At 36.2% G+C, this 26,116-nt stretch overlaps 6 protein-coding genes and 1 long non-coding RNA gene across 7 annotated transcripts; 3 read left to right on the forward strand and 4 right to left on the reverse strand.

Moving 5' to 3' along the window:
* Positions 1 to 1,616: 1,616 nt before the first annotated feature.
* Positions 1,617 to 2,287, forward strand: LOC110842140. Its single transcript, XR_002547305.2, has 3 exons — positions 1,617 to 1,768; positions 1,841 to 1,952; positions 2,018 to 2,287. It is a non-coding gene; the product is annotated as an uncharacterized LOC110842140 (long non-coding RNA).
* A 541-nt stretch (positions 2,288 to 2,828) lies between these two features.
* LOC110858415 (SWI/SNF-related matrix-associated actin-dependent regulator of chromatin subfamily B member 1) lies at positions 2,829 to 4,971 on the reverse strand. The gene is made up of 8 exons (XM_022107193.2): positions 4,760 to 4,971; positions 4,571 to 4,676; positions 4,381 to 4,510; positions 4,017 to 4,279; positions 3,788 to 3,954; positions 3,544 to 3,697; positions 3,283 to 3,451; positions 2,829 to 3,213 (listed from the first exon to the last, which is right to left on the reverse strand). The coding sequence occupies exons 1-8, from the start codon at positions 4,838 to 4,840 to the stop codon at positions 3,171 to 3,173; spliced, it is 1,113 nt and encodes a 370-aa protein (XP_021962885.1). The 5' UTR covers positions 4,841 to 4,971; the 3' UTR covers positions 2,829 to 3,170.
* Positions 4,972 to 6,833: 1,862 nt separating this feature from the next.
* Positions 6,834 to 8,052, forward strand: LOC110841628. The gene is made up of 4 exons (XM_022087314.2): positions 6,834 to 7,173; positions 7,233 to 7,304; positions 7,430 to 7,554; positions 7,649 to 8,052. Exons 1-4 carry the CDS (start codon positions 7,105 to 7,107, stop codon positions 7,959 to 7,961), a joined length of 579 nt encoding a protein of 192 aa, XP_021943006.1. The 5' UTR covers positions 6,834 to 7,104; the 3' UTR covers positions 7,962 to 8,052.
* Positions 8,053 to 8,629: 577 nt separating this feature from the next.
* Positions 8,630 to 10,809, forward strand: LOC110846659 (probable cytochrome P450 9f2). The gene is made up of 5 exons (XM_022093483.2): positions 8,630 to 9,273; positions 9,345 to 9,526; positions 9,599 to 10,120; positions 10,195 to 10,467; positions 10,543 to 10,809. Exons 1-5 carry the CDS (start codon positions 8,810 to 8,812, stop codon positions 10,710 to 10,712), a joined length of 1,611 nt encoding a protein of 536 aa, XP_021949175.1. The 5' UTR covers positions 8,630 to 8,809; the 3' UTR covers positions 10,713 to 10,809.
* Positions 10,804 to 13,131, reverse strand: LOC118436573 (mucin-5AC-like). Its single transcript, XM_035854966.1, has 2 exons — positions 12,731 to 13,131; positions 10,804 to 12,649 (listed from the first exon to the last, which is right to left on the reverse strand). The coding sequence occupies exons 1-2, from the start codon at positions 12,999 to 13,001 to the stop codon at positions 11,106 to 11,108; spliced, it is 1,815 nt and encodes a 604-aa protein (XP_035710859.1). The 5' UTR covers positions 13,002 to 13,131; the 3' UTR covers positions 10,804 to 11,105.
* A 2,703-nt stretch (positions 13,132 to 15,834) lies between these two features.
* On the reverse strand, positions 15,835 to 20,200 carry LOC110846651 (neprilysin-2). Its single transcript, XM_022093471.2, has 13 exons — positions 19,690 to 20,200; positions 19,345 to 19,615; positions 19,022 to 19,279; positions 18,710 to 18,955; positions 18,415 to 18,632; positions 17,944 to 18,332; positions 17,470 to 17,869; positions 17,238 to 17,406; positions 17,051 to 17,169; positions 16,833 to 16,964; positions 16,725 to 16,767; positions 16,577 to 16,638; positions 15,835 to 16,508 (listed from the first exon to the last, which is right to left on the reverse strand). Exons 1-13 carry the CDS (start codon positions 19,765 to 19,767, stop codon positions 16,272 to 16,274), a joined length of 2,622 nt encoding a protein of 873 aa, XP_021949163.1. The 5' UTR covers positions 19,768 to 20,200; the 3' UTR covers positions 15,835 to 16,271.
* Positions 20,201 to 22,183: 1,983 nt separating this feature from the next.
* LOC110858769 (dynamin-1-like protein) lies at positions 22,184 to 25,638 on the reverse strand. Its single transcript, XM_022107642.2, has 9 exons — positions 25,404 to 25,638; positions 25,192 to 25,309; positions 24,902 to 25,113; positions 24,075 to 24,533; positions 23,716 to 24,006; positions 23,344 to 23,619; positions 22,636 to 22,923; positions 22,458 to 22,547; positions 22,184 to 22,385 (listed from the first exon to the last, which is right to left on the reverse strand). The coding sequence occupies exons 1-9, from the start codon at positions 25,503 to 25,505 to the stop codon at positions 22,293 to 22,295; spliced, it is 1,929 nt and encodes a 642-aa protein (XP_021963334.1). The 5' UTR covers positions 25,506 to 25,638; the 3' UTR covers positions 22,184 to 22,292.
* Between the last annotated feature and the right edge of the window lie 478 nt (positions 25,639 to 26,116).

Below are 26,116 nucleotides of genomic sequence, written 5' to 3' on the forward strand. Positions count from 1 at the left end.
TTCAATCTTATTTGGTTCACTTCACTCGCTCCTGTTGGAGAAAGTAGAATGACGGATTATTCTGAGGACATGATGTTGTGTATTGTGTCCGCATTAATTTGATCCCGTTGTCGCTTCCTCCTATTTGCCAACGGGACGTGGAATAGTGATGAATTCATGTGCTACACGGGGAAATAAATGCAGAGACTTACGACTTTAATTATGCATACATATGCAAAGCATTCGCGAAAGTCAATTTTCCTGAACAACTGAACAAGTATAAACAGTTGAGAAACTACGGAAGCGTATATTCTTATTCTAAACAGAAAGTAAATTCTATTAAGTTAGACGTTTTTGTTGAACATGAAATAAGTGCTAAACCATTAATTAAATGAAGTATCCCAAATATAAACCTTTTTTAACAGTATTGAGAATTCAGTTAGGAGAAATTAATTCCGTCTGTAGAGTTTATTTTATTTCCTGCTGAAAGAAATAAAGAGCATTTTTGATATTATTCTTTCTGGATTGCTTTCCTTTGGGAAAATACGACATGGATGAATATTCAATTATTATGAATATAGAATACACGAGATGTGCATTCACACTTGCATAAACTTTGGTAGCTATTGATTTTATTCATGACTTCGTGTATTCTGCATGTACTTATTCTGACATGTCAAGGTCACTTGATTAACTTTAATGTTAAGTCAAACTTTGTAAGCGGATACACATATAAATAAATTAATGCGGAATCAGTCATAGGTCCCTTCCAAGTTTGTTAAGTGCATAAATATGCATATATGTTAATATGTATGTATGGTTAATGGAACAATCTACCGAAGCGTTCTTGTGAATACTTATGTACGTATACATACGTTTTAACAGGGTTTTCAGTATTACATCTGTGACTTTGAAAAAGAGACGGTAATATGCGTTTGTACATAAGTGAACGAATACTTGTCCTGCAATTATTTGTATCTCAACTAGATAACCGACCATCATACTATTTGAACTCATATTTTTTATAACAGATTTGTGGTCGGGTATGGTACATAAGCAAATTTGTACTATAACCAATAATTTTTTTCATGAGGCGACAATACCGCAACAATTACCACTTTGGCATCATTTTAGATATGTTCAGTAATGTGTATTACCACTTGAACCAAATGTGTACGACTGCCACTGACTTGTCTAAATACTTGTCACCCGTAATCAGTTGTAACCACATGAAGCTGGTACTACATACTAGTAACTAGCATCGTTATAGGAAGTTTCCATATAATGTAATATCCCTTGTTGTGCGTATCTTCATGTGCATGGTACCTACCTATACTTTCCTATCAATTGTAATTGATGGGAAATTATAATAATCAATGTTTTTGACTTATTTTAAGAAAACATGAAGATTATGCTTTCATATAAACTCTACACCGCATAATTTGTTTGCTTATTAAAATTTACTAAAATGAATGATAATCCATCAGACTAAATTTTATATGACCTTGTTTTCTAGGCGAAATAGTGTTAATCACAAAATTACAAAAATATAACTTAATTTTTAGCTTAAATAATGATCCGTAGATTGCTTTGTGGTACATATTTGCGTATACATTTGTGTCGTGCTTACCATTATTTAGCTCCGGTGTCGTTATTCATTACAATGATACATATGTATATAAGGGAGTAATTCTGTTTGGTGGATAATCACTTGTTGTTAATACTTGATAAGCTCAACAACGACGAGCGACGTTTCAATCGCCAATCTTCCAAAATGGCAAAATTCACGGTAAGATTTTTGAAAGACAAGCACAATATTTTTATCACATCAGAATTTTATTGCTACCATTAAATCTCTTAGGCAATCATGATCCTCTTCGCTTGCGTGGCTGTTGCCCTGGCTGCAGTTGCACCAGTAAAGAATGTCCAGGAGAGAAAGGACTTGGACACCGCTGCGGGCCATTTTTTGGGCGGTATCAACTTAATATATTTTGTGATTTTCGGTTCAGTTGATTACAAAATTGTTTTTAATATTTAGGTTTTGGTTATGGTTACCCGTTCTATGGCGGATTTTATGGCGGATTCCCAGGATTTGGACACGGATTCGGATTTTATGGTTAAGATAAGTACAGGGTTTATGACTAAAGTACTCGGGCCTACTTATTTAAGAGATTCTATGTACCATTACCGAAAAAATCTGTATGTTTTAGAACTTATGTAATCACATAAAATTGGCTCTCAAAGTCAAAATAAAGCTCTTTCCTATTTGAAGTAATCCTATTTATGAGGAATACAATTACGCAAATAATACAAATTTTGGAAAAATAAATAATTTTATCCTAATTGTCTCCCTTCAGGAGTGTGGGAGAGTCATAAAATAAAAGCCATGACAATGCATGCATGAGAAATCGAATGACAAAGTATGACTATTACAATTTACAAGGGAATACATTCTGCGTATGAATTTACATAACTCGGTGCATAACGATTACTTTCACATGCATAAATGGAAGCAAATATATCAAACGTGATTTTAGTTTATAAAAATGCGTTAGGAAAATAACACAAAATGTAGACTTCATTTAGCACAAGTCAGGGTCTGAGTTCAAATTTCTAATAATTTCCTTCATATTCGTAAATCTGCATGCATGAAGCCAAATTTCGGATATTTCAAAAACCAGTGTGGGTCACCCTGCTGGGGCCCTCCAGCAAAAATATATTTTAATCTGATTCCATATTATTTGCTATGATGTGCACTGCACTTGCACCTTCATACGAAATTTCATTCTAACCAATTAACTAGTATGCATATTCTTAGATCTTGTTGGGGCTAGTGAATATACGTGCATTTTTTTAGTAACTCAAGCTATAGGAAAGAGTTTATTCAGATGTCGTACAAGAAATTGTCTATATACATTTCTATAATGTTTTATACGAAAGTAAAACAAAACATGCTACTAACAATAAGATTAAAACAATAATTTGTAAGGTTAAAATACTTATAAACATTGAGTGTTTACAAAATTTCAGTCAATGAATGACTCAGACTATACCTAAGTAAAAAATTCGTAAAGATTTTATGATGGCAATAGTGTTGTACAACTTATTATAAAACATTATGTAAATATCTATAAATGTCAGGTTAACAGATCAGAAGAAGAGATTCAAAACTGGAGAGCGTTTTTTAGAGTTTACCATCCCATTGGGGTTGTATTAACCAAACGTCTCATTCGTCTGTAAATAAAGTCTCAGGTTTAGAATAACGTGGCAGCTTAATTAATAATTTTTAATAATGATATCTACCTCGTATTTCTGTCCTGGTCACGAATCTTCTTTTCAATTTCTTGTTCAGTCAGCGTTTCCAGAAAAGGTGCCCATGCATCTACTTCTCCTGGCTGGCGAAACGGAGCTTCCACAGTTTGTAGGGGAGCTTCACTAAAGGCGTAAGTCCTCTGATGCCACGAGATTTGACCTTTATCACAATTAAAATCATGAACTTTCTGCATAAAGTATAATAACAACATATATCTAATAATAGTATAAGCATAATAGTTTTTACATTACCTCTAATGGAATAAGCAATTGCCGTAACAAACTCTCCGCCCAGGTCGAGCTCGGCGCAGAGTCGCTTGGCAAACTTCTCCGGACTATTTTCTTTTTCCCCCATATCCCATTCAATCTGGTCGGTAAGGCCGGTGTTACCGACATGAATGTTGAGCTACAACACAAGAAATATTCATGAATATTCCAGTGTTTATTTTAACATTGGAAATTGAAATTGGTGGCAATAAAGAAAAAGTACTGGCACCTTTATAATGACCCTTTGATCACTCTGGTCTTCCAATAAATTGTCGGTCGGGAAAGCATCGACTTGTTGACGAATAGACTGAGCTATAGCTGGGATGAATGTGGTAGGATTCAAGTTCAAATCATCACAAAGAACTTGTGCAAATTGCTCTGGCGTGACCAGCATTTCTGTAATATGGATAAATTGGATAAATAAGGACATTTTTAAACATACTGTAGCATCTACAAACCGTTCTTATTCCATGTAAACGTATCCCTCAACTTTTGCCCTTCAATTTCCATATCCAGACGAATCGGGACTAATACTTCAGGTTGCAGAGCGTTCTCCTTGATCGCAGAAGGATCAGTGTCGTCAAAGCATGTAGGAAAGGTCCTAACTCGTTTATGATTGATTCTAGATCTACAAATTTGAGTTGCTTGGGGTACAGCGTCCAAATGAGAGCTAATTGGCAATGAAGGGACCAATTGTGTCGGCTTCTTTTGTCGTTCATCCCTGAAACCAATTATTTAATGAAATTACTTGCATAAATAAGTTTTAAAATATATACAAAAACGTTCATCTAGTTAATTGAAATCAAACAACTCAATTAATACCTTAAAGCTTGTTGTTCCACAGCCAGAACCGAGACCGCCTTATATTGTTCATCATTCCCGTCCAGAATTTCGTCAACTTCGCACGCTCTGATGAGAGATATGCTGGATGCGACACAATGCTGATTCAATCCTGAATTTAAAAGCAAGCCATTTAATGTGAAGTATTATTTTAAAAGATATATAAACTAACCCAATTCAGCCAACTTTTTCCTTTCTTCATTTGTCACCATTCGACGACTCAGACCTGGATACTTTTTGTAAAACGCTCCACGAAAGAGGCGCAAAAAATTTCCGACCTATATTCAACAAATTTTGACAAAATCATTTCAATTTACATAAATAAAATAAGTTCTATTGTGTATTAATTTAAGTTACATACTTCTGATCCAATACAATAGAATTCGCCACCCTCTTCTAACTGAAAACTGGCAGGTTTGACGCCATAAGTTTGTGGCGACATGACGAATAACGTTTCTTCAAGAATGTAATTAATTTACAAACTACTACAATTATACAATCAACAATTGCGGTGATTTTCAGTTGCTCCTTCCCATAACAAGAAATATCGATCGATGGATTTATGTATGCAGGAAGTTGACAGTTTAGTCGCGCGCACTCGCCCAATGAGAGACAAAAGTTCAACGCTGTGAGCTTGGGTTGGATTTCCGTTTTGGATTGCCATGAAAAAAATGAGTTTTTTGAAATTTATCTATTATTAACAACTAAATAATTGGGGGGATTCATTAAAAGTTCGCATGTTAGCATCGCAACAAAATTTTGAAAAATATTTTGCCTTCTAAATCTTGCCCTGGAGATGCACAAGTTCGCAAATGCATTTTCATTTTCAAGCCAAACTTGTTTGCTAACTTTTTTCTTTTTTGCCAACATAGGAACTTGTCGTGAGTACCCTCTTCCTCATTGTTCAGTAAAACTTATTCAAAATGCTACGAATATTAGCTGACCATAGGTTAGGAAAGACTTGCTCATGTCCACAATTAGTACTGAGGGTTAGGCGAGATTATAGAACGTGTCGAAAACTATTAATTTTTAGGCGAAATATTTGTTGCTGGATATTTTGAATGATTTCATCGTATTCCTCATCCTTTTCTCATGAGGAATGAAGTTATCATTTCCAAAAAGCCGGGCTTTTAAAGCCGGCAGCAGATTTTCTTTGAACCATTGTTCATCTGAAAGTTTGCAAAATGCATAAAAAATTTTATGTCCATTTGAAAAAAGTGTCGATCTGAAGTTTCAGATCAGAATTAAAGCACTAAAGGCGCATAACCGGACGTAACTAGTTTATCTTTATGCAAAATAATTTAAATTCCGAATATTAAGAAAAGAATGGCTGCGTACTGGGTGGTGATCCGAGCGGTGTGAGAGGACGCAGCGTCATGATGAAAAAATACCTTGTGGGTCTCGCCGCGATAAGGTTTTGGAATTTCTTCTTCCAAAAGTGGTTTTAAACCTTTCTTAACATAGTAGGTGGCATTAATCTTTACATTATGGGGAACTCGAAACAAAGGGAGAGTTCCACGACCGCTCATTGCCCCCACTACCATAACCGTGACCGCAAACTTTTCACTTTTCTCGCACACAAACTTCTCCATATCACTTCGGGACTTTGAATAGCAAATTCTTCGAGTCCCTTTGCAATCTTGGACAAAGAAGAGTGCCTCGTCCAATGTGACAACAAATTCAGAGCGATTTCCGGTCAAATGACTTTTGTACAGCTTCCGACATGTGGTCATCCGTATTTTTTTGTGGCGCGGTTTTAGGACGTGAACTCTCGTCTTTTTAAGTGTCTTCTTCCGTAGATCTTGATGAATAATTCGGTCTATTGTACGTTGTGAGACTTGGTGCTTCTTTGCCAATTGATTTTGGGCCAGTGGATTTTCTTTTTTAATATCACGGTTAACTATTCTGACAAGCGTCGCTTTTCGCAATTTTCGGGGGTTGTGGTTGGGTGGCTGTGGAAGTCCTAGTTCCATAGCCTGGTTCCCTTTTCCAATCGAATCCTTTATTTTAGGCATTGGGCTATTGGAAATGACAATTGTTTCGTCCTGGAGTTTGTATTGCTTAACAGCATGGAGCTCTTTGGGGTCCATTTTTGGACCCGTTTTCAAAATTTCGAAATTGAGCTTTTGGGTCACGGCGCAGCTTGAACCAAGCTTCCAGAAAAGTTTCGAGTATTTGGAATTAGCGCCATTGTTTAGCGTATATGGGCAAATAGCTACACGTTCTATAATCTTGCCTAACCCTCAGTATTGCACATGGATGGTATTGCATCGCATTTACCTATCATATGCATGCACTCCAGAATTATGTATGTATATGAAAACGACTGGAGAGGAAGCAATGATTCACGTTGTATAACCGGTCATATATTTACTGCAACGCTTGTGACGAGCTTGTGCATAAAATTATTATTGAAATAATTAAGCATACAGATATTTAGTATGAGATTTATTGCTAATAAGCAAACTCGATAATTTAGAAAAGCACAATGGGCCATGAAACTTCGAGAGGAACCCGTCCTAATAAAAGAATATTCAATGATTGTTCTTTTTTAATTGTTGTATATTAAAGCCTAATGATCAACTTCCACTCCAGCTTCAGAAACAAATTTATACTGATCCGTTACATATATATATGTTGCATAGATCAAAATAAATACGCTGTCAATGTGGGGTTTGATTGGGAAGGTAAAATATATATGAAATCATGGGCAATATTCGTGGAACTTTTATAGTAGTAATACTCGCGATAGTGGTGGCGATTCATTTTTCAGAGGTTTGTAGTGAATTAATAATTTATATAGTTTTGAAATGCTAAACTAAAGGATTTTCCAGGTTGATAGTCGCCGAAATAAACATTGGGGGAAGATGTTAGCAGACGCATTCATGAGACCATGGAATGATATGGTAAGTATGTGCGTTTATGTATTTACAGTACAAGTATGTACTCCAATGCATGACGCACTTATGTAACTCATAAATAAAAATAGAGGGATAACTTGTGTATTAAAATATTAAAATATGTAATGCAGACCAAAATGGTTAAAGGGCCAAGTTATAGATACTGGCATCATAGAAGAGGTTCAAATGGGCGATGGGAAAAACGCAAGTATGGTCACTCGGATTCAGAGTCCGGATCAAGGTCGTCAGAATCAAGGTTAGTTAGAAGAAGGAATATACCTATACAAATTCATGAGAAACGTATGCACTTACTAATCTAATCGTCCATTTCAATCATATTAAAAATCAAGATCTGAGTCAAGTTCTCGTGAAAGAAAATTTTCATCGAGGTCCTTCGAGTCTTCGTCATCCGAGTCATCGAATTCAAGGGATGATCGTATAATGGAAGTGGAGTCATTTTATCTTTTTCTGGATTCGAATGGCTGCTCGAACGTCACAGCTTTCCAGCATTTTATGTCATCATACAATAAGAAAATGGACAAGAAGTATGAATATAATGACAAGGGTGAAATACTTCATGAAATGTCTAGGTTAGCAGGGGAAGAACTACTTGGTCATATCGACCCTGTTCCACAATCTTGCCCACAAAAATGTCTAAACTAATCCTAAACAAACTTATTGTAGTCCTCATGGGTATATTTAGTTTAAATTTAATGAAGATATATGTAAAACTATTTTCGGCCTAATAAATACATACGCGTATTTGTAAATGCTCTATTACATACATGTGTGTGCAACATTGTATTTGCTTAAATTTCATTGGATATAACATACATAATTGGTACTTTTATTATTTCATCATAAACTAGATGGATAACTTTACTGTTCGGCTGAAATATTATACAACAAATTGCTATTTGCATGTAGTATTTGCATTTGCATTAATTACATAAAAGAGACAATACGATTTAGATCATGTACTAAAAATATCCACTTATGTATGCTTATTGCAATTATTTTTGTTCTTTGCAGTTGTTTTGCAATTATTTCATTTAAAGATATCAATCTGCCTATCATGGAAAACTACAGCAATAAATAACGATCAAGAATGCATATGAATGATATTCCAGATAAAACAGGAGTGTACAATAAGTACATAATTTTGTAGGGATATATAAATGTACATACTTATGTCACATGCGTGTGTAACACACTGTTAAGTTGAAGTGACTCGCGTCCCGTGCCCAGTACACACAATATAGTTTCTGCATCTGCATGATAACCCTTGCTTATAAGATTAGCGTTATGATCATAAAGGGAAAACTAATTTGAAAACAATAGCGTTTGAGCAAACACATTACACAATGGTCACAGCGTGTCATACATACTCAAATGAATTATGTGGAATTAGTGAAGTTGATTACAGTGTGGGTATATAAGATCAAATTTTGATACAGTATGGCTGCAGGGACAACCATCTTAAAGTAGTCAATTCCAGTTTAATTTCCAAAATGTTTGTTGCCTTGACCCTCGTCGTTGCCACCGTGGGGCTTATAATCTACATCCTTAAAATCTATGAAGCCCGTGCAAAAAGCTACTGGACTGATCGTGGATTTGCTTCCACCCCAAGCGGAGTTTCCTTCTGGGACATATTTTTGGGAAAAAAGGATGCGATCGATTCTGACGTTGAAATCTACCAGAAAATTGGTCATCTCCAGGAGAAAGTGGGTGGGGTCATGGAACTGGGAGCATTTTCATCTCCAATCCTGTTTGTCAGAGACTTGGATGTCGCAAAAGACATTTTAATTAAGGATTTTGACCACTTCTTTGACAGAAGAAGTTTTGGGGATTTCGATAAATTGTTCAACGATGGACTTTTCAATATGAAAGGACAAGACTGGAAAGATATGAGAACATTTTTGAGCCCCACATTCACTTCAGGCCGGATACGTAGCATGTTTTCCCATTTTGAGAGGTGAGACTTACTATTTGATTTTTAGCTATCATTGGTAATTAGTTATGCATAAAGATATGTTCGTATTTCAGGACTGCTGACAAGTTGAAACAACATGTCAAGTCATTTCCAGTCACAAAATCCGGATTTGATATTCCAGTTTCAGAATCCATGCGAAAATATACGCTCGAAGTAATTGTTACTTCAGTTTTCGGCATGAGTGTTGATGTCTTTAAGGAAAATGACATTATGTTCGAAATGGCTGAAAAATTTGGTAATAAAATTGTAATACTAATTATTAATCAAAAAAATTTTAGCTAAAAGGGTAAAATTATTTTCCTCTTAGGTCACTTCTCTTATTCTCGAAAAATTAGACTCTACATGATTCAAAATTTTCCAAAGTTATCAAAGCTTTTAAAAATTAGTGGAGTTGATCAAGATGTTTCCGACTTCTTTTGGGGAATGTTGTCAGCAGCATTGAAAGCCAGACAGGAAGGAAACATAAAAGGGAACGACTTTGTGCAAATGTTGGTTGACGCCCAGAATGGCAACCTGAAAGAGGATCAGGAGTCGGAGTTAAGTCGGGAGGAAAAGGACGCCATTTTAAAACCCAAGTCCGGTGGAAATAAGAACAATATAAAATGGAGCAATGAACTCGCCATTCCACAAGCATTTATATTCATGGTGGCTGGTTTCGATACGGTCGCGAATAATTTGGCAGTAGCGAGTTATATTTTAGCCACGCATGAAGATATACAAGACAAAGTTTATGAGGAGGCTTGTCGTGTCTTGGGGAATGGGGAAGATGGAAAGAAAATTGCATATGAGGAGGTGAATCGCTTGGAATATATCGACATGTTCATATCGGGTTCGAGAATTTATTGGTCAATCAGCATAATCTGGTAACTAATTAATTCTCTCAATTCTTTTTTTAATTTACAGAGGTCCTTCGTCTGTACCCTGCGGTGTCTAGGTTAGACCGGAAATGCATGCGAGACTATGCATTGTCAACATCGGATGGTGAGAAACCTTCCAAGACACAAGTCATCAAGGCAGGGACATTCATCGCAATTCCGGCCGAAGCTATCCAACGTGATGAACAATACTATCCTGATCCTTTAAAATTTGACCCTGAGCGATTTAACCAAGAGAACAAAACCAAACGGAATCCATATGCTTACATGCCATTCGGCATTGGACCCAGAAACTGCATTGGTACTTTTAAAATATTATTGTTTGGTTTGATTTTTATTGCAGTATTTTATATTGAGAATGTCTTTGGTTTGCTAGGAATGCGATTTGCTCTGGTAGAAACTAAAGTTGCGTTGGCACACATTGTACGCAGCTTTAAGATTGGACCGACAGAAATCCCAACTTCTAATCAAGAAAGTGTATTTCGAACCGTTTTTGGTTATCGACTTTCCTCAGACTTGAAGTTGAGATTTACGCCAAGAGTATAAATAACTAACTACGCTTTGAAAAATGGGTAGAATCATCATACAGATATTTTTATGTAACAAATTAAATGGATTACATGGAAATTGTTGTTGATCTTAATTTTAGCTATACAATTACATCACTTTATTTATCATCACATCATGGAGATATGTACATATTTCTGCCACCCATGATTGCAATAATCAAGTCTAGGATTAAAATATTGAATAATACGTACTTAGATACATACATACATATGTACACACTGCACATATAAATGCTTATACATAAATAACATTCCATACGATAAATACACTGTCACTAAACTAGACTCGAAACGAGATAAGATTACGAAATAAATTATGGTGGGAATTACCCTTATCATACGGCGTGTTAAACCAACAATAAGATAACGTTTAATATGGATGTCTTACAGAAAAGTGCATCATTTCCGTATTGTCCATTTGGAAAAAGGCTGAAGACGTAGCATTTCCATTTAGGTCAATGTTTGGTTGTTGCTTTCCGTCAGTACGACTGCCCTTTTGTTGTTGGTGTTGCTTTCTTCGCCCTTGTCGACGTGAAGCTTTGTTTTTCTGTGTTGTTGATCTACCTGATGTATCATTGGTCTGGTCATAAAAAGCTGATAACTCGACTACTGGACTATTTTCAGCTTGGCCAACAGAATATGAAACGGTAGATTTGGAACTGTATTCGTTAGGTTGAAAAGTAGCATTACTGTTGGCCGAATAAATTTCAGCGTTCGATGTCAGCGCTCCGGACGCCACTGGGGAGGATGCTTTGATATCACTGGTAGTGGGGTTGGATTGCTGGACTTGAATATTTCCGAATGATGAAGCTGTTTGTTCTTCTACTTGACCATTTTCATATTGTTGTTCCACAGGAAAGGTGTAAGCATGACTTGGTGCATATGAATCAGTGTCAAATGTGGAGGGGAATGCAGAGATGCCAACTTTATAAGTCTCATCCGTTGCTGATTTGGGATAGAAGCTACTTGGAACATAGGCGTAGGGACCTTCTGCATATCGAGAGTAGGGAATTTGATAGTAGCTTGCACTACGAACGGATGAGACAACTGAAGCAATGTCAGAGCTGGTGGGATTATCATTTACTCCAATAATTTTAGGGTTCACTTGATCGTTTTCTGGAAATGAGGGACCAATGGTGGACGAAGGATCAGAGCTGATTTGATCTTGCTGGGAGGTTTTGGTGGACGAAACTGATTCAGGACTTGAAATGCGTCCAATTGATACGGTGTACTGATTTCCATCCTGATCTTCACTGGCAGTAGCAGATGAGTAAGAAGTGGAAATAAGGACTGAACCCGAACCGGAAGTTCTTTCCCCAGTGATAGTTTCCCTGATTTCATTATTACCGTCACGTGTTCCAGAAGTCCCATTTGATAAGACGGATGATGAAATATTATCAGGCTTCTCATCTTCAGGCAAAGTTTCACCAGTAATCTGGCTGGAAATAGCTCCAATGCTACTCACACCCGACTCTTCATTCGTGCCATCCGACGACGCAGAGTAAATTACATTAATTGGACTGCTTGCACTTCCAACCACGCTTTGACCTAGGATATCGGTTTGACCAGTAATGTCCAATTTTGTGTCGCCAACGTTGGAAAAAATATCACCCCTGCTTCCTTTCTCCACCTGTTCTGATCCTTGTCCCTCAAATGAATCCTTCTCAGATACTGATGCCCTCCCGTCTTTAGCATTAAACATGCGTGCTCCTCCCTCCCGATTCAAAAACAGGATAGTTGGCTGTGGTGGAGAATCATTCTCATCGGTCTTTTGTTGGATGACCTCCAAACGATGTTGGTCAGCTTGGGGTCGGACATAAATGGTAGTTTTTGGTGCGGGGGTCGAATCTCTTTGAATTGTGATTTTGTGGTTGTACACATGAGACGGTGGGTCAATAACAATGATTTGGTTCTCTGTAAAATTTTTGACATATAAAAAAATTAGATTACTATTTCACAAAAAAATATTTAGTTATGCCAGAAAATTCATATTACCTGGACTAGATTTTGGTTTCTGCAATTTGATTGGAGGATAAACGATTTTCACGGTGGCAGGATTGTTCTCGTTATTCTCATCCATGGCACAAAAAACGGGGTTATTATTCCCATCCATGGCGAAATCACGACGACCCTCTAGACACATTTCACGCCACATTTTCATAGCGTATGCTTCCTCTTCTGGCCCTGCTTCACGCACTATTCCAGCACAGCATGTCGACACAAAAAGTGTGGAGAATAGAAAAACGAAGGTGATATTTAAAGTCATTTTAGGAGGTTTAGAGTACCAGCAAACAAAGTGGTCAGTCTGAGGTTACGACACATCTCAAGTTCAAGGAGGAAGTTTCAGTTTTATTTATAAAGAGAGCGAAACAAGAATGCAAATTAGGGAGGAGAGCGGTGGGTGGTTAACATGCGCTTATTTAAATGGTTCACACCTTATAAATATATGGAACATAAATTGACATCTGAAAATGTATACAGAAGAAAGGAAGGAAGTAACTTAAAGACAGGAAGGAACAGATTGGTTGCTCTAATTTATTTACAAAAAGTGATGATAATGAATCGAGTTAAAAATTGGATCTGATGAGACAAATGTTATATTGTGTGACGATGTCAAGTTCATGGTAAAAAAAACCGGTCAGCCTTCACTTTGTACACAAAATTGCTTGGAATACATAAGATGCATGGCACGAGTTGTAATGTATGAATCTTGTCCACCATAAACTTGTCACTAACAATGCATAAGATTTAATGGTTCTTCATATTTAGTAAAGCAAATAAAAAGGAATGCCATGCCCAAAGGTAAAACTCTATGCTCTTCCTATAATATTACGATACATGCACGGTCAATTAACGAGAAGATTAATGAGTTCAGATCCTTTCATAGTTCATACCTTTTTGGACTGATGTCTTCATATTCCATTAGTTGACTAATTAATACAAATTAAAAATGCTATTTCGAGCTAAAGCAAATCTTCCGAGAATTTAAGAGAAGGTATTCATACGACAGCAAAAATTCTCCAAATTAGTTATGACGATAGAATTAGAGATATATGTACGAAGTATACACATACATAGATGGAAATTACGCCATGTATTTAGGTTATGACGTAAAATTATACTCCGTAAAACCGTAATTTGATTTTCCGATGGAACATTTTCTTGCAAGCCTTAAACACCGCGACACGTGGATAGTCCTTACACATATTGAGATAACTTACAAATTCTAAATATGTAATGAGCAACATTTGCATTATGGTATATATTAATTTTAAATTACTATGTATATAATGTGTATGTAGTAGTAGCAGTAATAATATATACATAATTTAGTAGATTGGTTTATATAAAACTATGTATACTCATCACACTAAAATTACCAATGAAATCGTGTAGTATATAGCCAAGGAAAATAATTCAGCTCGAAATCCTTTGGACATGTACAAGAATGATCCGACCGATAACCTAATAAGTCTGCAGCTCTTTAATTGCCTCCTCCTATTTCCTGAAGGATTTTGAAGATGCCAAAAGGTGACAAAATCAAAAGACAAAGTTGCAACCTCTATAAGAAGAGGCATTAAAACGTGAATTATGACTGAGAATAAGATGAGAAAGGACACAGCAAGCATCGTAAGGGGCATTGGTACTGCACCGGTCAATTTTATAATTAGATACCCCATACTGACACAGCAGATCAAGGTCACCAACATTGCAGCAGGAAAAACGGTAAACATTACTTGGTTCGTTACAACAGTAATAATTTGAAGTTGACGATATTTCATGAAATTGTTGGAGAAATTACCCATTTCACCAAACCGGGTAGTAATTTTTGATGTTGAGGATCCTAATGTTTTCCTAGTATCCTATGTTCCGACAAATGTGTGCCTGGCCATCTTTCTTAAATTGGTATCTAGTGATAATATGACATTTGTAGCGTATATAATGCAAGGAAAAATGATCATGCTCCCATGCATTGTAATGATGAAGAGGAGCAAGATCCTTAAAGCAAGTATGTAAGTGGGTGGAAATATTCGTTGAGCGTGGCGAAACCAAAAATAGGTCGGGTCAATGTTGTCAATGAAAATTGGAATGATGCACATTAAAAATCCGTTGATAATTGGAAAAGGAATCATCATATTTAATAAAAGTCCTACAATCGGTGTAATTGGTCCGTCGTCAGTATTTCCTATTGATCAAAATCATTAAATATGTAGTACCATAACCAAAACCATGTAAAAAGTAGTTTAGGTAAACAAAATTTTTCATGCCTGACGGTTAAAAATCTTACCCTGAATAAGGGCCATCATTTTCGTGCTCCCCAGATTGCTCAACGCGAAGCATATTTCGTGCACTTTAAACACAAAAGTGTTAATCACTGCTATATCGAGTCCACTGACACAAATACAAAGCAAAAACATTAAATTCGCTGCTATCGACATGTCGGAATCTTTCTCGTAAGAAATTATTTCCCGTAGCACAAAGTACAAATAGCTCATCGTTGCCATAAATAAAATGAAAGACATGGAGAACCACGGGATTAGCTTGGATATCGGTGTTGGATATGGTTTCCATGTAGCCCTATTCCATGTGATGTACTGAGGATATAAAGCTTCCCTAAATATTGCGTAATGTTGGAGAGCCTCGTAAGGACCTATTGGACAACTTAACAGTTTGTAAATTATTTTGGTTTCCAAAAACTCCATGATCCGACTAGATTAAAATTTAAAAATACGCAAGACATGCAGTTTTTACTTCTGTATTATTGCATAGAATCTTCAACTACGACTGTGCACAAGTGTTCATTTATTTAAAGAAATACTCAATTTATTTTCCCTCTCATGTCAAGGCTGTAATTTGGTGAAGAGCGTGGCGAAGGAACTGAATTGCTTTGCTGGATTAATTTGCCTACGAATTTTGATTTTTTTCCTGGTCTTTAATTATGTACATATTTGACCTTGACCAAGCAGAGGGTCAATAAACCTGCAGATTCTGGTTAGTAGGAAGGTTATGCGTTTAAAGACATTGAACATTTATGCACGTGAGTACAATTAGTACCAGGTTGATTGCAACAGAGTCAAAATTCTGCAAAATTATTTCTGTAGAATTAAATTTTAAATTTATTAATCTTTATGTACTCATCAGATTGTGTATATGTACATGTTTCTATCTATATGAACTGCAAACTAAAGATTTGTAATATAGTACAAAGACATGTATAAAAACTGAGAAAAATTCTGGTATTAGAACCTATTAATTCGAATATTAAATTTTATTTAATGTATTTTATACTATACAAACTTACGTACTTACGTCATACATACGTATTCAAATGTGATTAACATAAATCCTGTTTGCTATAATACTTGAAAGTTAATAAATTATAATTTTACTCCATATCTGGCTTACAAATATAAATAATAATAATGTATAAAAAAACATATATTCAGTAGAGTATGTATATATCTCTAGTAAATCTATTAAAAGTATTCCTTTAATAATATTTAAGTGTATAGGTTTTCAGACTAAGAATTAAGAATCACCATACTTCACACTTGTCGACCGGATTCATATCAGATCCAGCCTTACAGTTCCAGTCTCTCGCAAAATCTTTATTATTTGCAAATGTTCCTTTGACCCGAAACTCTCCGGGCGAGTGTACCCCGGTTAAAATGTGGTTTCGTAACCTCTCAGGTCTGTGAACACTGCACCAATTGCTCGCCGCAGAGATCCAGAAGAGTTGGTTGGGCGTGAAGCCTTCAAAACCAGGAATGGTCTGTGGGAGGAAGGAGTGGAGGGAACGTTAGTTAAAATGAGTGATATTTCATTCATTTGTAAACTCACCGATTCCAGTTCGTTTTTTCTAACCCATGACTGATATCCCCGATAAGCTTGTTTTATTCCCCCTGTTGATCCCATAAATTGTCACAATATTATTTTAGCAGACTAGAGGAATGTGATTTTAGGAAAAGTATATATGTTTGAGAATTACCATTGTCAGCAATATTCTCGCCTTGTGAATTTATACCATTGAGCTGAAATTTATTAAAATAGTTTTGACTTGCTATCAATTTGATAGTATCAAATATATCCACGATACCTTCAAACCAGATCCAGCCGGACTAAATCTTCCATACTGATTGATAATGCACTTTGTCTTAGTGATGTAGGTTGATTTGGTGAAAGGGTCCCACCAGTTGGCGTAATTTCCATCCTTATCAAATTGATGACCCTGCAAAAGATGAAAGTTAATTATGATTAGTATTTAATAATTTTATCCGTTTTAGTATGCAAATAAAGTAATTTTTTAAGTAAAACCTGGTCGTCAAATCCATGTGATACTTCATGTCCAGCTATCCAGCCGACCGCTCCATAATTCATGTATCGAGGGCGTCTACTGTCGAAAAATGGGTTTTGCAAAATTCCAGCAGGAAATTCTGTTCAGTATGTAAAATACTTGTGATTCCTACATGAACTCATTTTTTACAAAAGCGTGTTAACTTACGAATGGCGTTGTCTAACGGAAGATAAAATGCGTTCACTGCAGAATTTTTTCCATGAATCACCCAGTCATTCTTTCCGATTGGTTCTTTCAACTTTCCAAATGCCAAATTATTTGCGGCCACCACCAAATTTTGGACATTTCCGAAGAAATCATCTTCCTTGAAATCGTACTGCAAGGATTTTCCAATTATAAAAAATATGTACATGATACAAAATAATGTATTTCTTTGTACCCTTTCATAAAGCGCAGTAATTGTATCATCTCTCAAATGCTCGTTCGGATAGCCAACGTGCACACTCATCCCTAACGCCTTCTCCTTCGCTTTAGATTTCGTGGCAGCGTCCATCCACGTGACCTCGTCTAAAATGTGAAGGAAAGCAGTGTGAATGTTTCGAACCATTTCATCTGCCTCGGATTTTGCACTGGGTGGAAAATATCGTCGAATATACATTGCTCCCACGGCGTTGCCCATGCTCGACGCCACGATATCTGTACATTCTTTCCAGCGTGGGAGGCTTTGTTTTTGACCCGTAGTGACTGCGGAGAATTTGAGTTGGAGTTGACGAGCAGGGGTATTTAAATACGCCATGGAGGAAGAGACCAGCCTCCAAACAGCATAGTTGGCAAGAGTTCTGTATAAGTGTGTATGTTTTTTAAATGAATTTCCATAATAAAATTAAATCTAAGCAAATATTTAAGTTCTTACTCTGTCTCTACTGAGTCAATCAGGGCAAAGAATGCATCTAAATAATGAGGAGCTGATATGATGACAACTTCATTCGAGTTAATCTTAACGGGAACAATTCTCTGGAACAATTCTAGCCACGGCGTGGAAGGGTGTTTTGCCTCCATTTCTGCAATTGTGGTGGGCACATAGTACGCCGATGCGCGAGTCCCTTCCGGTCGATGGAATCTTTTAGCAAGAGCAATTTCAAAATTGAGAACTTGTAGCATTTTCTGCTCCACGAGAGGTCTAGAAGTGGCTCCGAAAAGTAGAGCGGTGTCAATCATGTAGTTGTAATAAGCGGCGACGGAGGGGTCGGCCAGGCCAGAGATTAAAACTTCACGGGAAATACCAAGAGTTGGTTCCCCTACCTTAATACACAGGTAACAATATGTAATTTCAGTTTTTTAAAATTTGCGCAGTAAAGGATAGTGTAAAACATTAAAAACGTACCGTTATAATTCTTCGCTTAACATTTTTAATGTCCGGGTCTACAGAAATCTTGATAAAAATGTCATGGGAAAATCCCAACTCTCGCAACCACACTGCATAATTAGACCACGTGAAGAGATCCTTTGAGAAGAATTTGGGCGAAGGGTCCAAAACTGGCCAAGCTCCGAATTTATGAAGGACCTTTTGCATGGGAGAGGTCCCAAGGACATTGAGTAAGTCTTAAGTCGGGTAGAATAAACGACTGATTAATTATCATTTTTTTACCTCTGTATTTGGTAATTGCATTTTAACTCACCTGTATTCATGCAAGAATTGTAAAAGGTTTTGGCCAATTTAAACGGTTTTGGTTCATTTGGGTGTATTTTTTCTTCAAACAAAGTTCTTAGTTGTAGGGAAACTTTGTTCCTTAGACTTGTGAACGGTGTGACTTCCGTCTCGTCGGGTGGGATTTGCGTTCTTTGCACGAAACCACCACAAGCATACTCGTAAAAATTGGTACAGGGGTCCGCCTTTAGGTTCATGTTGAATTGGAGGCGTTTGGCTGGCAATTAATTTTGTATTATTTACTTTTCAAATTGCTTTTTTATGAATACAAATAGTGTTTTACCTGCTTTCGAGCATACTTCTGTCCTGCATACGGACGAGGGGGGTTGAAATTGTGTAACGTTCTTTTGTGGGATGTTTTTATTGTTGGCATTTGCTTTGGCAACATTATTCTTGTTTTTCCAATAACTTTCAATCCGATTTGGATGGATCTGATGTTGAATTGGATTTCTAGATTCTGCTGTATGCAAATCGTCCCCAAGTGAGACTTGCTCTTTGGGCAAGAGTGGTGGTGACGAGTTTCTTTGCTCCTTTGGTGGATCTATGCAGTGAATTGCATTAATTAAAGAAAAATCTCAACCTGCCTCCAACTCAAAGCTTATTTACCTAACAACGCCGAATGTGAGCAAAGACAACAGGTCCCTTGACACGAACCGTATGGAAATCCTACCTGATGGCAATATCGTAGGCAAGAATCTTCAGTGTGTCCAGAGCAAGGAATGTTCATCTGGTGACAGCTTCCGCTGTTTCCAACACTTCTGAATCCGGGCATCTGGTGTTGTGGAATATTTTTCTGGAACAGTTGTGGTCCTGAGAAGAACCAGGAACTGGAGTGCATTGGTTGCTGTTGAGGTGGAGGAAATGGATTTCCGGAAACCTGTTGAGAGATTCGGGCTCAAATGATTTCATTTATTTAGTTGATAATTATATAAAATGGGTATCTTAGCTTACTTGGTTTGTTAATATAATAAAAATTACTATGAAGGTAAAGTGTATACTTAAATCATAAAGATTTCTATGTCTCTTCATTTTTAAAATTTAAAATTTTCTATTGTTTAAATATTTAAAAAATAAATTTTAATTTTGTATTACTAAATCTAAGTTAAAAATCTGTATCAAAAATATTTAATTCACAAAGTGCGTATCTGTAGCACGTGCTTCATAAGTAAATATATTCTTAAACTGCGTTTTACTAAACTTGTCAGACAACTCTTTTGGTGGATTTATCTTGAGGTTAAAAATGCGTCTATTTCTCTGGAGTGGTTTGGGCCTTTTATACACCGGAGGTCGGTCGGTACTCTCATCCGTAGTCCCGTCATCATCATCTCCTGAAAGTCCTTACCTACGCCACAAAATATCCCAGCAAGTCAAGGAGAGTCAATATACTTGGCTTTTTTAAGACCAGTTTACGCGAGTTCGTCATCACACTAATGCGAAATACGTATAATAAGATGCCAGCGTTTCAAGATCGGTTCCACAAATATACATATTTTAGACGGATTGGGTGACTAACGTTTCAAATAACCCAAACAACAACAGATTTAGTGTCCATCACTAAATGTCACATATGGTTAGACAGAGCCATTCATACGTGCATAATAATATTTTCTTGCCTGAAAAAGTGCATGGATGCATACAAATACATAAAGTATGTCAATGTATTTATGTATGTACACCGTCGTCATCGATCACAATCTCATAACAAATGTTCATGCATTATGCACATCGCAGAAGATGAACTGGACAAACAATTTACGATTTAATAAAGAACTTGGTGAAGCTTTTTGCGAGGCAAAACCATAAGTACGCAAAAAAAGTTGATTTGATTAAAGCCAAATCATGTTGATTGGATAATTTAATGGGTTAAATACACACATGTATTATAAGGTAAGTGGTGTTTATGCTTCACGTCATCGTCACGTCCTCCTTCAAATCCGATTTTTTGATTGGCTGAACGAAATTATCACTACGACAATTAAAAATTTTAACCAATCAAAAAATCGGATTTGGAGGAGGACGTGACGGTGACGTGAAGCATAAACGCACCTGTAGAAAGTGGTTTAAGGAAGGAGGCGATATATATGCATATATATGTGCTACACATAAATACTTAAGCTACATAACTACAGATGCTCAGTAATTTTATTATTACTCAATACTTGCATTGATGATCAGATTACGAGTACATAGTTATTTGTCAAATGAAACACGTTTAGTGAGCTATCAGCAAAAGCCTTGTCATAGTAATAATTGTATTGAGATTTGTAGTTGATGGGCTTGTCATCATTTGGTTTAAAACTTGGAAATAAAAACATATTAATCGTATTAGTATTAGTAAATATTGGTAAATGTCACATGGGTAATTTGACAACTGCGAAAATGCAGATTTATTTGTTTTCCCTTGTTGTTATGGTCTCATTTGAGTAAGGGCTCGTTAAACATAAGGCTTGTTACCATTGTGCAAAAAAACGGTTGACGGTCTTGTTTTATAGGCGTGGAAATTTGAGTCATGGGATGAGGTGTCTGAACGAAAAAATTAAACAAGTAGTAAAAATTTATGCATGAATACTAATTTATTCAGAAGTTAAATTTTTACTACTTTATTTTGGTGAAGTGATATTTGTGTCGGTGTGAAGCACATTATGCATTGTTTTTTTGACTACGCAGATTTTAATTAATTGCGTAATCTCTATAAATTAGTGCGTACGTGTAATGAATGTGGGAGGGAAAGAAAATTGCGATGCTGAATCCAAGATGGGCTATTTGGATTTGCTGATAAAATTAGATTTTCGATACATAATCAACTTGACGTATTTACCTAAATTTGTTAACTCTGAAGATGGCTGGAATGAGGCTTACTTACAATTAGTGTACGTACATAAGTAATGTATTTGGTCCAGTTTTGCAATTCTTAATTTGACATGTGTAATGACATGTCAAACCAGTTAGCGAGTGACGAAACGAATCGTGTTACATATATATGTATATTAGTAAATTTACTAATAATATGCATATACGTAATGTTTAACCCGGACCCACATTAACAGCTATCAATCTTCCAAATTACAAGCTATTGAAAACAACAGAGATGCAATCATCATCCTAAAACGCTAAACAACAAAACAACTAAGGATTAAATTTCACATTTTTGGGATTTTCCATACCAAACCAGATTCTAAATATTGTTAAAATTTTTACAAAAAAAGGATAAAATCGCATAAAAACATGCTGTATTGACGTAAAATTCTAACAAAAGTACGACTTGTTATTGATTTGACAATTTGTTTGTATAAAGTGAAGTCATGCGCTAAATATGTAGCTGATCATGACTGATTAGTTTGTTCGAAATAAACGCATCAGCAGTTCTGTGCACTTTATTACGTGTTTTGGGGAAAATGGTTGATGAAAGATGTTCGTCAGGATGTATATACCAGAGATGGCAACATTTTGCGTAAATTGTTTTTTTTTATTAATAACTTGTATTGTATTTAGCAAGGTTATTTAGTCATTTATCAAAAAAAAACCACTACAATATGGTTTTTTCCAAAAATAATTTACTCCGTGTCAGATTCTTGGATGTTAATAACGCTAGAGAAATCCACCGAGTGCCGGAAACTGTCAATGACAGTTTGAGCCTTGTACAGCTTCTGAACGTGTAATAACAATTATAAAATTAATTTTACATTCAAGTAAATATCGATCACAATTAGGGAGCTTACACTAAGCATTTCCTCCGTGTATTTTCGATTCAATGCAACACTCTCTGACTCTGAAATCAGGGTGCTATGTTTTCCAGCAACTTGCTTTCTCTAGGCACGAAATACATACATATATAATAAGACACAGTTGACAGTGTAATTTTGTACTTCCAATGCACATAAAAAGTAGGTTTCTCACAATCTCAGACTTCATCAACTCTACACTTTTCTCGTATAGAAAGTAGTAACAGTGCTTTGGTAAGAAATCCCCAACCTCGTGTTGAATAATGCGACAGTACTTCAAAACTAAGTGGCGACAATAGTCAACTGTTTTGGGCTTTATTTCTCGAGTTGTGAGAGGAAGTACTGCAGCTTGATGAACCAATTTAATTGATGATTTGGTCAAGTTATTATTTAGATCCACGTTTTCGTCATCAATCGCTTCGTAGTTCGGTTCACCTGTGGACAATTCTTGACGCTCCCACTCCTAAGTATTACATACATTAGTTTTTTAGTAATATGATATGAACATCCACTTTATCATAAAGTATTACGTATTATGCTTTAGGTATGTAGATACATACACAAAAGTGAAAAATCTGTGTCAAAACCGATGCAGTTGAAGTCATTGCATATGTACATTGAGTGAAATTATATCAATGATTAAGCGTGCATATAGATACTTACAAATGGAGAATAAAATTTTCTGGAAATTTTAAAAATATTAAATAATTTGTAACCATGCACAATTTGGGACAACTTAAAAAACGATAACGTTGGGCGTGGTAGCAATAGGGCGATTTATGCATGTGTGTATACTTTCGCTGAAATTTTTTATACTTTATACCAACTACCTCAAAACCTAGTTTCAATAAGCCAAATTTTCAAAACCATCATAATTTCTTACTTTTGTCATTTCTCTAAACTTGGGTTCCAGCGAGTAAATCATGCATCGTTGCACCTTGAGGTATTCCTTGATCATTTTCTCAGTTTCACTTAATTGCCCTCTTAGAGTAATTTTGGTGATGTGGGATAAAAGGACACTCAACTGTGGCCACTTTACCCCTTCCTCTAGGGACAAGTCTATCGACTCACTTAGGAGTGTATGGATGACTCGCGCCTCTTTAATGGCTACTGGCAGCAATTCCTTAATTTTATTTCTTGACACGCTCTTAAATGCTTCCTAAAAGTAAATGCAAACGTGTTTCATTGCATATTAGATATAAATACATACAACAAGTTATATAATATATGCATATATATATTTGAATTTTAAAACCTCAAGGGATGCGAATCCTTCAAAATTGGTGTAGTTTTTTAGCGCATCCCTGATCTCATTATCAATTTTCCCCTCGATGTTATTATTGTGATTTCGAATCTTTTTACTCAACTCGTCTGCATTGATCGAAATCTTTATGGCGAGCGAGCCTGTTGTTGTAGTTTGGTGAAATTTTTCAAAGAATTTAATAATTGATTCTTCCAGTACGCTCTGCTTTTCACAATCCTTTACCAATGGTCCTAGCTGATCAATGACGCGTTTGTGGTGTTGGATTTTTTCATCGACATATTTCTGAGGCGAAGATTGCATACAAATTACAATTCAATCGTATTACTAAATAAACTATTGTTATGAATTACCGTCAAATTAGGGAGGCACGTTTTGATATGTTGAATTAAAAGTTGGTTCAACTTTCTTGCAAGAAATTGAGAGCCAATTTTGTCTTTGAACGATGCATAATTTTTCTTTAGAAAACGACTCTCGTTTTGCAGAGCCTCTTCAACTGATACGTTGTCTATTATGTTTTGCTGAGATCTGTTCACGACTCCAACAATGCCATGATTAACCTTGATAATCTCTCCAGAAAGGAGGCGGGTAGCGTTGGTCCCTTTGTCCATCAAGTCTAGTTTGGTGATGACGAGTAGCGTTCTCTCCCCGGTTGGGTCCACTTGTTGAGCCAGTTTAACACTTTCAGCATTTGCAATGTCTGCATTGGCTGGATTCACGGCCAAAATAATTGCATTCGGGTTGCTTATATGTTTCATGATGAGTTCACGTACTTGATCTTCAATGTTGTCCGGCTGATCACCAATCTTAAGCTGTGAAAGTAAATCATTCATTTTAAAAGGTGAAAGTCGTATTCATTTCTTTAGTTTGTAGATAATAAAAATTGCAATCATGTGTCTAAGCGTTCTAACTTGATATATGGGAAAACGTAACGACCTTCGTGTCTTAAATTCAGCACAATGGATTTTGAAAGTGTAAATAAGCATCTAATCTACATTTCTAAAATAATTTATCAAACATGAATCACTTCATTCAAGTTGTAAATGGCTTCACCTATGATCACTATGATAAATTGTGAGTTATCATATCAAACAATTTGAAATTAATACAAACTGTATTATGTAAGTGTATATATGTGAAGTGAAAATGTAAGTGCATGGTAAACCTGGACCATACTCACATGCACAATTCCTGGAAGATCAACCACTGTGAGTGGAATTACGCTTGGTGACCGAATTCGAACAATGATTGGAGTATCTGTGATGGCTTTATCTTTATGATCGGTTAGCTCATCCATCCTGTTCTCAAGTGCTTGTCGCACTTTTTCGGTATCTGTGTACTCCACGTTTGGTTCATGGTCAAATTGATATTTCCACGTCGCCTCGCTTTCCCCTTTAGCAGAATCGCTTATAACTTTGATTTTCCGCGTTAATTTTTATGGAAATATGGCAAGCCTTTAAAAACACATACCATTGTCCTCCTCTTTAAGAAGTTGCAAGATAATCGGACATCTCGTCACAATATCAGTACCTCTTGGTAGGAAAGATTTACCCACGAAACTCTCCAAAACAGAACTTTTTCCAGAGCTCTGTTTTTATAATGCATAATATATGTAAAATAAAATGGTGAAAATTTATTTGAAAACCTCACATATTTTAATATGTTGTATATCTAATTCATACTTGTGACCCCACAACTACAATTTGTGGAAGTTTGATCTCTTCGGCACCGGTTGCTTTAAAAATCAGTTGTAGGTTATTGATGGCTGGGATAAGTTGGTCCATAATTTTGCACTAGGGATTGTTCGTAGTACAAATATGAATATCAGAAATTTGAAATTATTTGGGAAAGTACAAGTAATCAGGGTTATGATGCGTTGCAGACTGGGATGAGATATTGCTGGAGTCTTCAGTATTATAGCAAGTGCTTATGAACTACATACAAATCATGGGTATTACCTTACAACCATAGTATCAATAATTTCAAAGTGATGAGTAAGTATATATATGTATATGTACTTATATGTATGTTAGATCTGTGGCATGTTAGACCTGGTGTTATTGAAACTTGGGAGCTTGAGATTAGGATATATTGTTCCTGCACACGTGATAATTTGAAAATGAACCACCGTCATGGCCATTTATAAGTTTCGTTCATTGCAACATGACTAAAGCCTAAATTAGATAAAATTTATTATAGAGTGAGGCCCTCTTAAGCGAAGACTTTGCCCATCCGTTTGTCTGTCAGTCTGTCCGTCAGCAGGATAATGGGAGAACGGATCGAGATAATCGAACTCGGTTTTCGGGATCATATATATGACCCCAGGACGATGATCCTATCAACTTTTGGGGTCAATCGGACCCCCCCCCCTCGAGGTCAGCGAGTGTGCATATTT

Source organism: Folsomia candida, unplaced genomic scaffold, assembly GCF_002217175.1.
Source record: "Folsomia candida strain VU population unplaced genomic scaffold, ASM221717v1 Fcan01_Sc001, whole genome shotgun sequence".
NCBI lineage: Eukaryota > Metazoa > Arthropoda > Collembola > Entomobryomorpha > Isotomidae > Folsomia > Folsomia candida.

Coding starts and splice junctions, on each gene's coding strand:
- LOC110846651 (XM_022093471.2), bottom strand. CDS start 19,767: ATGAAGAGACATAGAAATCTTTATGATTTAAGTATACACTTTACCTTC. Junction 19,616..19,689: donor TTATTATATTAACAAACCAA/GTAAGCTAAGAT, acceptor ATCTCTCAACAG/GTTTCCGGAAATCCATTTCC. Junction 16,639..16,724: donor CGAGAATATTGCTGACAATG/GTAATTCTCAAA, acceptor TGGGATCAACAG/GGGGAATAAAACAAGCTTAT.
- LOC110841628 (XM_022087314.2), top strand. CDS start 7,105: ATGGGCAATATTCGTGGAACTTTTATAGTAGTAATACTCGCGATAGTG. Junction 7,174..7,232: donor TGGCGATTCATTTTTCAGAG/GTTTGTAGTGAA, acceptor AGGATTTTCCAG/GTTGATAGTCGCCGAAATAA. Junction 7,555..7,648: donor TCAAGGTCGTCAGAATCAAG/GTTAGTTAGAAG, acceptor TTAAAAATCAAG/ATCTGAGTCAAGTTCTCGTG.
- LOC110858769 (XM_022107642.2), bottom strand. CDS start 25,505: ATGGACCAACTTATCCCAGCCATCAATAACCTACAACTGATTTTTAAA. Junction 22,924..23,343: donor AGTTTAGAGAAATGACAAAA/GTAAGAAATTAT, acceptor TGTAATACTTAG/GAGTGGGAGCGTCAAGAATT. Junction 22,386..22,457: donor ACACGGAGGAAATGCTTAGT/GTAAGCTCCCTA, acceptor TTACACGTTCAG/AAGCTGTACAAGGCTCAAAC.
- LOC118436573 (XM_035854966.1), bottom strand. CDS start 13,001: ATGACTTTAAATATCACCTTCGTTTTTCTATTCTCCACACTTTTTGTG. Junction 12,650..12,730: donor GAAACCAAAATCTAGTCCAG/GTAATATGAATT, acceptor AAAATTTTACAG/AGAACCAAATCATTGTTATT.
- LOC110846659 (XM_022093483.2), top strand. CDS start 8,810: ATGTTTGTTGCCTTGACCCTCGTCGTTGCCACCGTGGGGCTTATAATC. Junction 9,274..9,344: donor ATGTTTTCCCATTTTGAGAG/GTGAGACTTACT, acceptor TTCGTATTTCAG/GACTGCTGACAAGTTGAAAC. Junction 10,468..10,542: donor TGGACCCAGAAACTGCATTG/GTACTTTTAAAA, acceptor TTGGTTTGCTAG/GAATGCGATTTGCTCTGGTA.
- LOC110858415 (XM_022107193.2), bottom strand. CDS start 4,840: ATGTCGCCACAAACTTATGGCGTCAAACCTGCCAGTTTTCAGTTAGAA. Junction 4,511..4,570: donor GAAAAAGTTGGCTGAATTGG/GTTAGTTTATAT, acceptor TTTTAAATTCAG/GATTGAATCAGCATTGTGTC. Junction 3,955..4,016: donor GTTTACATGGAATAAGAACG/GTTTGTAGATGC, acceptor TCCATATTACAG/AAATGCTGGTCACGCCAGAG.